This window comes from Rattus rattus, chromosome 3, assembly GCF_011064425.1.
Source record: "Rattus rattus isolate New Zealand chromosome 3, Rrattus_CSIRO_v1, whole genome shotgun sequence".
In the NCBI taxonomy this organism is placed as follows: domain Eukaryota; kingdom Metazoa; phylum Chordata; class Mammalia; order Rodentia; family Muridae; genus Rattus; species Rattus rattus.
Genome location: NC_046156.1, coordinates 32,708,082 through 32,720,132, shown reverse-complemented (window position 1 = coordinate 32,720,132; position 12,051 = coordinate 32,708,082). Strand labels below are relative to the sequence as shown.

The following is a 12,051-nucleotide window of genomic DNA, read 5'->3' as shown; positions in this document are numbered from 1 at the left end:
GATGAACGGCTGAAAGAGAAACAACCTTGGAAAACCAAACAGTAGATAGATAAAAGAGCAAGTTTGCATGTGGCTTGGTGTAAATAGTGTTTTCAATTCATAGGATTCATATATGAGTTTCTGTCAGTGTCACCTACAAGCTTACTCCATTGGGAAATTGGCATAGGTCGAAGGAACTGGTTTATTATTTCACCAGCAAATTCTCAAACACACTTTTACCTACTTTTGGTGACTTAAGTAAAGAAGGCAGGCTGGCTAGGCAGTGTCATGTTGGAACTCAAGGACAAATGGAAGAGACGGGGCAGCAGGGAGACCTTTTTCTAGACTCATGCTTAGCTTGCTGTCTGTGCTGTGGTGATCATCGCACTGGTTGATGAAGACTAGGATAAGGGCAACATCAAGAGCAGCAGTTCTCAACCTGTGGGTTGTGACCTCTTTGAGGGTTACGTGACCCTTTCACAGGGGTTGCCTAAGACCACTGGAAAACACAGGGATTTACCTTATGACTCACAAGAGTAGGAAAATTACAGTTATGACATAGTAACAACAATAATTTTATGGTTGGGGACATCCATAGTTGAGGAGCTGTTTTAAAGAGTTGTAGCACTAGGAAGGTTGAGAACCACTGGTCAACGGGAATGACAGGGAAGTGTAAGAATTGTCTGAACCTGAAAACTTTGGATGTATACATGTAAATGTATAGTAACATTTCTATAGCATTTATCTGGGAACGTGTGGAATAGTTTTCTTCTATTTTCCAGCATTTTAATACATATACTAATGTCGTTACAACCTAAATAATTTTTCAAGCTCATATAGTTAATAATTGTCAGAATCAAAGCCCAGGTCTTGGGTTATTTCCTCCACCTATGTCTTTCTGTAAATGACACTGATATATCCCAAGTTTGACGTAAGAAGCAGTGTCGATCATAGAACTCATTTTCTATAGACCATTTAATAAACCACTGAAAACTTTCTTGTCTTTTCTTTTCTTCAGTGAGACTTCATGACAGTATATCTGAAGAGGGCTTCCATTACTTGGTGTTTGACTTGTAAGTACATGCCTTATGTTCATTTATTTTTGTCATATAGTTGAAAACTATTTTGATTTAAATATGATTTTACTCATGCCATAGTCCCAACTAAGGATCGCTCTAATACTGTAAAATGATTTGCAAGTGACTCTCCACTTCAATTTTTTTAAAGAGAGACAGCTTCACAGCAGTGTAATGTCCACATTTGGAATTGGTTTGAGTGTGTTCCTCCTTGCACGGCTTGTGGAAATGTTTTACAGAAATGGCTGACACGAGCAAAGTTTACTATTGAATTTTCTAGGCGCTTCTAAAGTTTATCTTCTATAAACAGGAGAATCAAAGAAAATAACCCCGGTCTTCACGGTTCATTTAAGCTAATCAGAACTTAAATTAAGGTTCTGCCGACAAGATTGAAGGGGAAATATAGTCCTAGAAGGTATAGAGCAAAATAGCCCGCGGGCATGACTGCCTAGCGCTTAATAAAGACAGACATACTTGAGATAAGTAGTTTGATTCTACTTATTTGAGATATTAAAAACTGGCGGTATCATTTGACAATTTTAATACTGAGAACAAGTCCACAGAAACTTTATCCTAAATCCAGGTAAAGTTTTCTGCCCAGAGATATTCAATGGGTCATGCTTATGTGTGTCTGTGTGTTGGGGCAACAATAAGAGAGAATTTTATAATGATAGTACACATGTTTAATGAGGGTGTTTGCGACAGTGCATTTGAAAGTACACACCAAAAAATTCACATGAATCTAAAAGTGGTTAGTAATAGGTTTAGTTACGTCGGATTTTAGCAATGTTATGAAACCATTCCTCTGTCTGCTTTCTGTAACGTGGGTTTGTCTTAATCTTAAGCTCTTCCAGTCTTCTAAAATGAATTGCTTTCTTTTCAGTTATCAGACTGACTTCCAACGGAAGAAAAAGGGAACAATGACACTGTTGAAAGTACTTTATCCATTGAGTAAAGTTTTCCCAGGAAGAGAACTGGCTCCCCGAATCTTATGATACGGGCTAGCACAAAAGCCCAATTTATTAGTGTTATATTATTATCTTGATAAAACAGAAAACTTGACCATGGCCAAACAGCCATGCATGGCCATCCGTCATCCTGTAGCCCATGTGTATGCTGGGAAACAATAGCCAAAGCCCTGATTGAGCACAGCCCTAGGGCACAGGTTTGCCCTCACAGGTGCAGCGTGTCCCTGTGTCCTCGTGCTGCCTGGGTCATACTTTGTCATCTGTGACTTCTCCCAGTGCCTGTCCTTACCCATGCAGTTCTTCATTCCAGCTTCCTGCTTCCTCGTGGGCCTGAAGCCCTTCTTGTATTGTTTCCTTTCCTGAACTTTCTTTTCAGTGTTTCTCTTAAGAGAGGTGTAGATAATTTAGATTTTGCCCTCCATGCCTTCTGGGTATTGGAGGACATGTCAGTGTTGGGTCAGATCCCCTGCCGTGTGGTTTTCCTGTACTCATCCACTTACCCTATATCTATATATTTTATAGGCTTTTGCATTCCTTATTAAATTAGAGCTGACGAGACTCAATTATTTTCTCATAATTCATTTTTATAATTCAGAAAAATAACCAATGAAGAACATATAAAAACAGTTCACATTAAGACAAAATATGGTTTACAGTGAAATGCTATCATGGAAAACTCTTTTCCCTTCGCCTAAGTTATTAGTCAGGTGAGTCCTATTAGTTGCATAGCTGTGATGATTGCCTGGGTTGTTTCTGCTGCAAATCAGAGTGAAGAGACCTGAAGATGAACATTTACATATGGAGTCTAAGAGCTTAGAATACGAGTAATGAGGCAACTCAGCCTCAGGTGCTTAGAAATCACTCCTCAGTGTTCAAAGCATGTGACGAGTTATCACTAGTTCCAATCAAAATGTTTTGTCAGTAAATGAGATTTATAAGGCAGCCTAAATACAGTTCAATCAAATACCCAGTTTTAGAAGGAATAGCTAAAAGGTATAGATTTTTTTCCCAACTGGCTGAAAGGAAAACAAATGTAAATATGAAATTATGTAATTGCTATCCAAATCAAAAAGAAGAAAAGAGGAGTGACTTTAGAAAAGTATGCAATTTCAATATAGTTTAAAATATGGTCTAAAAGCCATCAGTGAAATACTCATGTTGGGAATATTTAAGGTCACACAGTCATTTGCAGGATAAATTTCTGCTTTCCCATTGAAGAGATTGAAGAGATGTGTCATGTATTCCTTTCCACCGTGTGAGGCCTAGTTTGACAGTGTATGGTTCTTGTGCATGCTTTCTGTGCATTGACAGACACCAGACTCAAAGAGGGAGTTCTGGGTTTGTAGGTGTATTTTTTTCATGGAAGATTTCACATTATAAAAAGGAAAGGCTGGGGTAGTTCTATGAGGGGGAGAGTTTCTTCCCGCTATTTTATCAACTTGGATATTTGTGAATTTTACATCATTTACCCCAACCCCACTCATCTCCCCTTCCCCTTGTGCTTACCCTCTACCCTTGAAACCTCCCCCACCACAGAGAAAAAAAATCTCATTGTGGAGGCTGGAGTGTGTCGCAGTGTGTCCCATAGTATATATGCTCTGTCTATATGTCTTTGCCTGCAAATATTTATTGCAGTGACTCCTTAGGCTGGTATGAAGCCTCCGGCTTCTGCTTCTCTATCAATTCTAGAAACTTGTTAGGACTCCTCTTTGATACCCTGTTGTTCCTCTGTGTCATGGACATCCTGCAGTTTTGGATCTGTAGGAACAGCCCCTTCATGCACTCCAGGAGTTTGTCTGTGAGGTAGATGTTGGGGTGGGTCAATTCAAAGCCCTGGATCTGGGCCTGAGAGTTATCTGAGCTGGTCAGCCTTCCAGCTCTCATACACCCCGTGCCAGCTCACTAACGCCACAGAAAACCAGGTCCAACTCTACCTTGCTTCCCAGTTGAGGTGAAGGGCCTATTCTCCTGAGTGCTGTTGCAGGCGAGGGACAGAGCCAGCTCTCGCTCCTGCCATAGGCGGCAAGGGTTGAAGGTTGGGGAGTGCATATCCCCTGTCTACACTGCTTCATGGCTGGCAAATTGTGGGATCAGCTCAGCCCCACCCCCACCATCAGGGTCAGCTCTGCTGTGCTGCACAGGCAAGATGCAGGGCCAGCTCTCCTGCTCTCATGACCCCAGTGCCAGGTCTCCTGCTTGCTGCAGGCGGTGAGATAGGAGGGAAAAGGAGAATATTGCTTCCTCATCTATGCCACTGCATGAGAGATGTGCAATAGGAGCAGCTCTCCCATGCTCATGTTCTCCAGAAGGCTCACTTACAACTCCTGCATTGTGCACGTCCTGCTCTCCCACATATGCAGCTGGCTAGGAGTGGGCTCAGCTCTCCTACACTCCTGTCTCCAGGCCCAGCTCTCCCATGATTCCCAGGTGAGGAGTAGGGCTACTTCTTCCCAGCTCTCAGGCATCAACATGTTCCCAGGTAGCAGACCAGACCAAGGATGTCTGTCTGATCTTTGGTGATAGCAGACCCTTGCTGGAGGGCCATGGACCCAGACATGGTTCCCAGTGGCAGCACAGGCCAGGACCCCACCATGGTTGCAGGTGACATCACTGGCTACTCACATCAGGCTGTCCCTCAGTACCCTGGAGTCTCTTCATTACGCACACATCCTTCTGTTTCTTTTTCTTCCATTTCTCCACTGCTCACCTGCTCCTCTTTCTACCATCTATCCCATAATCACACCTAAGGCTCAGAGAAAACTGACAATGCTAAAGGAGCAAGGGATGTCTCACCAGGTCACACCCCTCGATGAAGTGCTATAAACAATCAGTGGCTTCTGGGAAAAGAACTGGGTTTCTTCAGGGACAAGATTGATTATGGGTTATCCAGTTCCAAATGATCACCCTAAAAACACCTATATATGACCAATATTAAATGGACTTAGTAGTTTGTATGCATGTGTATATATGTATATCTCACATACATATGTATGTGTAGCTGTAATAATTAAAGAAGAGATCATGAATGTGAGAAGGAGTATGGGGATACAAGAGAAATAGGAGAGGGGTAGAAGTAATGTGAATACACGTGTATGACATTCTCAAAAATTTTAAAATCCATATTATGACAGAGTGGCATGTGTTGGGTGTTATATTTTGCTGTTCTTCATTTGTGACATATGTGCATCAGGAACTGTCAGGAGACACATATGTTGCATGTACACAGATAGATACGCTGTGTATGTATATATTGGAATCTACATCTGTCACAGCAATGTAAGCCATATAGGTACACAGGTAGGAGAACACTTGGATTGAATATTTGTGATCTTCTTAGGAACCTAAGTAGAGAGAATTAAATGGGTTTGTGAGAAAGAGTCGATAATGGAAACTTTAGTTTTCATTCTGAGAGATGCCCACCACTAACAATTCTGCATTATCATCTCTCCAAGTCCCTTCTCTTTTATATAACATGCACCTGTGGAACTCAGTGAGACACGTGAGATATTTTATTTACTGACGATGTCAGAAATAAATGATCTGTTAAGTATCCTGGTTTTCAGACTGCATATATGGACTTCTGAAAGCACGTAGCACAGGCTTAATGTGGTAAAAGCTTTGAGAGTGTCTGGAAATGAGAGCCACCATTCATCCAGGCAGAGCTGTTAGGGACAGCAGAAGGAGCTGACATTGAGGTGAACACACTCATGGCCTTGGGAATATTTCTCCATTCAACAAACATGCATGTTCGAAGCATCTCTTGCACAAAGCGTTCCACATAAGTGGCTGAAGGGAAGATGAGCACGATGTCTTTTAAAGGTTTTTACTTTTTACCTGCAACCTCACTCTCCGTACTTCAGTGTACTTCTATGTCACATGACTGTCATGCCGGCCCTATTTCCAGAGCGCACAGAGACAGCGGACTAGCAAGGTCTTAGCCCATGTTCTTAGATATTCAGGGCAGGAGTGGGAGGTCCATGTTAACATTTTGCTAAATATGACTGCATAGATTTTTTTTATCTACTCTATAATTTTTACTTTGATAAAATGTTCGTTGGCATTAATGTGGTTATTTATTTGGATAGACCAGTAGGTGTTTTCTGTTTCTTCTGTTCTTTGTCCCTGTTATGTTTAGTTATCGTTTTGTTGAGTTTCCTCTTTCTTTCTTCCTTCCTTCCTTCCTTCCTTCCTTCCTTCCTTCCTTCCTTCCTTCCTTCCTTCTTTCCTTCCTTTCTCTCTTTTTTCTTTGCTAGGGCCCTTTTTGATATCAACTTATGTAATTTTATTTTTTCTCTTAGAGTACCAATTGTACTTCCTGGAAAGGTGGTTTGAATGGTTTCATACAGTGTGTAATATACATTTACATTTAATTCATGGTCCTTTTCAAATAAAACAATGCTACATTTGCACTATACTTAGTATACTTTCTATGCTATGGATTGTTTAAAACACTGGTTCTCAGCTTTCCTCACGCTGTGACCCTTAATACAGTCCCTCATGTTGTAGTAACCGACAACCATAAAATTATTTTCAGTGCTACTTCATTACTGCAATTTTGCTACTGTTCTGAATCATGATATAAATTTCTGTGTTTTCCAATGGTCTCTGGGGGGTCATGACACATGGGTCGAGAACCGCCGGTTTAAAGTCTAATCTCTCTCTCTCCTTTCCATACAGGCTGAAAAGCAGAAGCTGCTTAGTTAAGCTTTATGAGTCACATTCCTGCCTCCTCTTCTTGCTTTTTGTGCATTACAGTTCCTCATGCATACATGTGTGCATGTGTGTACACAAACACTTATACACACATACACACACAAGCACATACACACACATGCACACACACACACACACACACGTGCGCAGTTGAATAAATTCTCCCTATTATTTTAAACAAACATATTTCAGATCTATTGAAATGAATCTCTCCTCCTCACCTTTCCCTGTTTCTCCACTGAGGGAGCTGTTCCTTTCTTTGCCTGGCTGTGTTTCTGGCAGTTACCATTTTCTCTCTCCCTGAAGAGTTTTCTGCATCCTCAAACCTTGCTGCAAACTCCCATCATATTTTTGTCTATCTAACTTAATTTCTACTTCACTTTGAAGGATAACCTGACAGGGTATGGAACTCTGTCCTTTTATTTATTGATACTTCAGTTTCTTCACCATGTTCTCCACTCACTGGCTTTGCTTAGAAGTTAGAGTAATTCTTACTTAGTCTTTATGCCTCTCAGCCAAGGTGCCCACAGGGCTGGGGTGGAGGTAAGGCTTCCTTCGGGCATTTTTCTTTATTTTCGTGAGCCGCCACATTTGACGGATTGTTTTGGGACCCCCTCAGTCTTTGCTGCTTCAGATTGCCCGTTCTTACCTCCCGTGCTCCCGAGGCCACCTGCCACCTCCCATCTGGACATTCTGCATTTCATGGCTAGTGACAAATTTGTTGGATATTGTGTTCTGACTTTCTTTGTCATTTTTCTCTCCTCTGTCTTTGTGAACTGCAGCTGTCATATCCACAAACTCCATGATTCTCCGCAGTGCCCAGTCTGCCACGGAGCCAATATAGGGCTCCCTTCATGGGGAGTTCTCAAGGCCTGTGATCGCTGGCATTCCCTCTCGGCCTTCTTGGAATTTCAAGCTCCCTGTTTACAACATTCATTTTTCTTGTGTGGTGTCAGTTTTTCCACTACAGTTCTTTTCTCTCTGTCTGTCTTCCTTCCCTCCTTCCTGTCTTCCTTCTTCCTTCCTTCTTTTAATTCCTGGCCTGACAGTCCCAACATTCCTGACATGCCTGTGGTTCAGGGCTTTGCTTGTGTTTCTTCATAGTCATTTTGAAAGGAAGATGTGTGCCCGGTTAAAGGAACAGTCGCAAATAGGTCTGTAGTGATGTCAGAGAAGGCTGTGAGAGGCAGCTTCTGTGGCCTGCGATGAGATCCCATTACCCTGTGTGGCTTTCGTCTCTGTCATCTTCTCCCTGCTGAGAATGGAGCAGGGTAGTTTGGAATCTTCACCCCTCCCAACTCCTTAGGCTTTGGGAAAAACCTCAGCAGTTCGGCTTGCTTTGTCCTGTGGGTAGAGCATTCTAAGCTCAGAAGGCCTTGCCATGTTTCAGCATGCTCTTTCCTCTCCTGCTCAGAGAGGCAGGGCGTGGTTTCTCCTCCAGTGTCCACTGGTACCACCTGACAGAGCTCTTGGACCTTGCTACGGTTTGTGTCCCCAGTGGATTCATGTGTTGAAATTTCATCGACATTCTGAAGTGTGAAGAAGGCAGAAACTTAATCCAGCCACAGAGTTGAGGGCTTTGGGTGTCACTTCGCATCAGATGGGTTTGTCAGGGTGGAGCCCGGTGATTTAATGTTTATAAGAGCAGACGTCTGTGCTCTCTGAACCATCAGCATCGGGGCCATCAGCAGGTCGGAGCCTTTGAACCTACAGAATTATAAGCTAAATAGACATCTTTCTAAAGTTACTCAGATTCCATTATTTTGTTTATAATAATAATAAATGGATCAGGGATAAGGTTAAACTCATCAAGGTATAGGAAACTCTAAAATGATGTTCCCATCTAAGATTTTATTTTTTATTGGATTTTTTTATTTACATTTCAAATGTTATCCCCTTTCGGTTTCCCATCTATAAACCCCCTATTCCATCCCTCTTCCCCCTTCTTCTATGAGGGTGCTCCCCCTCTCCAACCACCCACCCCTTCCCGCCTCCCCACCCTGACATTCCCCTACACCTGGAGGTCCAGCCTTGGCAGGACCAAGGGCTTCTCCTCCCATTGGTCCCATAAAGATTTTAATTATTAAGATTTGCTCCCCCTGGGGTTGGGGATTTGGCCCAGGGGGAGAGCCCTTCCCTAACAAGCGCAAGGCCCTGGGTTCGGTCCCCAGCTCCAAAAAAAAAAAAAAAAAAAAAAAAAAAAAAAAAAAAAAGATTGTCTCCCACTGTCTTTACTAATGATTTTATACACTTTATGATTTCCTAACACACACTGGGTCCAAGGAGGTATTGGCCATCAACTTCCGCTCTGGCAAGCTATGATGTACTACAGCCATTTGCCCTGCTTTCCATACAGAAGACATGGGTTTACATTGTAACCTCACATTCATTTCTCAGTCTGTGCAGCTCTTTGCCTGTTATTGCAAAGTGTTGGTTTCTAAGATCTTTAAATGCTGGCCCAGATAGTAGAAGATTTCACAGTTTTGTTTTACTTGGCTAAATCTATTTCATAATTTCTTCAAAACTTATATTGTTTTGATTCAAAAATCAAAGCGAGACATCATTACTTATTAGCCAGAGATAAGAAATCAAGACCAGGACTTTGAGGTTTTACAACATACCTTAGGATATAGAAGCCTGGCCTATATGTTTCTCATATTCTGAAAGTAACGAACACTGATCCTTGGCAAATTATTGAAACTAATCATATTTTAAAACATACCCACGGCGGATCCCGGCCCGCAGCAGCTCTCTGCTCCCAGAACCCGTGGGAGAGATACCTTACCGCCTGGTCAGGTGGGCACTCCTGAGGCTGCAGAGCGGAAGAGACCACCAACACTGCCCACCCCTGCCCACATCCCTGACCCAAGAGGAAACTGTACAAGGCCTCTGGGTTCCTGTGGGGGAGGGCCCAGGAGCAGCAGGAGCCCTGCCTGAGACACCGCCTGAACCTGAAGGAAACAGACCGGATAAACAGTTCTCTGCACCCAAATCCCGTGGGAGGGAGAGCTAAACCTTCAGAGAGGCAGACACGCCTGCGAAACCAGAAGAGACTGCTCTCTGCACACATTACTGATTCCAGAGGAAAACACCGGAGGCCATCTGGAACCCTGGTGCACGGAGGCTCCCGGAAGAGGCTGCGCAGATCTTCCCGGTCGCTGCCACCTCGGAGAGCCCGTGGGCAGAACCCCGCGAGCGAACTTGAGCCTCGGGGCCACAGGTAAGACCAACTTTTCTGCTGCAAGTGACCTGCCTGGTGAACTCAAGGCACAGGTCCACAGGAACAGCTGAAGACCTGTAGAAAGGAAAAACTACACGCCCGAAAGCAGAACACTCTGTCCCCATAACTGGCTGAAAGAAAACAGGAAAACAGGTCTACAGCACTCCTGAAACACAGGCTTATAAGACAGTCTAGCCACTGTCAGAAATAGCAAAACAAAGTAACACTAGAGATAATCTGATGGCGAAAGGCAAGCGCAGGAACCCAAGCAACAGAAACCAAGACTACATGGCACCATCGGAGCCCAATTCTCCCATCAAAACAAACATGGAATATCCAAACACACCAGAAAAGCAAGATCTAGATTCAAAATCATATTTGACCATGATGCTGGAGAACTTCAAGAAAGACATGATGAACTCCCTTAGAGAACAAGTAGAAGCCTACAGAGAGGAATCGCAAAAATGCATGAAAGAATTCCAGGAAAACATAAATAAACAAGTAGAAGCCCATAGAGAGGAGACACAAAAATCCCTGAAAGAATTAAAGGAAAACACAATCAAACAGTGGAAGGAATTAAAAATGGAAATAGAAGCAATCAAGAAAGAACACATGGAAACAACCCTGGATATAGAAAACCAAAAGAAGAGACAAGGAGCTGTAGATACAAGCTTTACCAACAGAATACAAGAGATGGAAGAGAGAATCTCAGGAGCAGAAGATTCCATAGAAATCATTGACTCAACTGTCAAAGATAATGTAAAGCGGAAAAAGCTACTGGTCCAAAACATACAGGAAATCCAGGACTCAATGAGAAGATCAAACCTAAGGATAATAGGTATAGAAGAGAGTGAAGACTCTCAGCTCAAAGGACCAGTACATATCTTCAACAAAATCATAGAAGAAAACTTCCCTAACCTAAAAAAAGAGATACCCATAGGCATACAAGAAGCCTACAGAACTCCAAATAGATTGGACCAGAAAAGAAACACCTCCCGTCAAATAATAGTCAAAACACCAAACGCACAAAATAAGGAAAGAATATTAAAAGCAGTAAGGGAAAAAGGTCAAGTAACATATAAAGGCAGACCTATCAGAATCACACCAGACTTTTCGCCAGAAACTATGAAGGCCAGAAGATCCTGGACTGATGTCATACAGACCCTAAGAGAACACAAATGCCAGCCCAGGCTACTGTATCCTGCAAAACTCTCAATTAACATAGATGGAGAAACCAAGATATTCCATGACAAAACCAAATTTACACAATATCTTTCTACAAATCCAGCATTACAAAGGATAATAAATGGTAAAGCCCAACATAAGGAGGCAAGCTATACCCAAGAAGAGGCAAGAAACTAATCGTTTTGGCAACAAAACAAAGAGAAGAAAAGCACACAAACATAACACATCCACGTATGAATATAACAGGAAGCAATAATCACTATTCCTTAATATCTCTCAACATCAATGGCCTCAACTCCCCAATAAAAAGACATAGATTAACAAACTGGATACGCAACGAGGACCCTGCATTCTGCTGCCTACAGGAAACACACCTCAGAGACAAAGACAGACACTACCTCAGAGTGAAAGGCTGGAAAACAACTTTCCAGGCAAATGGTCGGAAGAAGCAAGCTGGAGTAGCCATTCTAATATCAAATAAAGTCAATTTTCAACTAAAAGTCATCAAAAAAGATAAGGAAGGACACTTTATATTTATCAAAGGAAAAATCCACCAAGATGAACTCTCAATCCTAAATATCTATGCCCCAAATACAAGGGCACCTACATATGTAAAAGAAACCTTACTAAAGCTCAAAAAACACATTGCACCTCACACAATAATAGTAGGAGATTTCAACACCCCACTCTCATCAATGGACAGATCATGGAAACAGAAATTAAACAGAGACGTAGACAGACTAAGAGAAGTCATGAGCCAAATGGACTTAACGGATATATATAGAACGTTCTACCCTAATGCAAAAGGATATACCTTCTTCTCAGCTCCTCATGGTACTTTCTCCAAAATTGACCATATAATTGGTCAAAAACGGGCCTCAACAGGTACAGAAAGATAGAAATAATCCCA

At 42.3% G+C, this 12,051-nt stretch overlaps 1 protein-coding gene across 3 annotated transcripts in view; it reads left to right on the top strand.

Annotated features, from left to right (window-relative positions):
• Camk2d (calcium/calmodulin dependent protein kinase II delta) overlaps positions 1 to 12,051 on the top strand; it is a 264,785-nt gene that overhangs the window by 133,211 nt on the left and 119,523 nt on the right. For all 3 annotated transcript variants that reach the window (XM_032897359.1, XM_032897360.1, XM_032897361.1), the window contains exon 4: positions 998 to 1,052. In XM_032897359.1, coding sequence (XP_032753250.1) covers positions 998 to 1,052 — 55 coding nt within the window. The remainder of the gene's footprint in view (positions 1 to 997; positions 1,053 to 12,051) is intronic.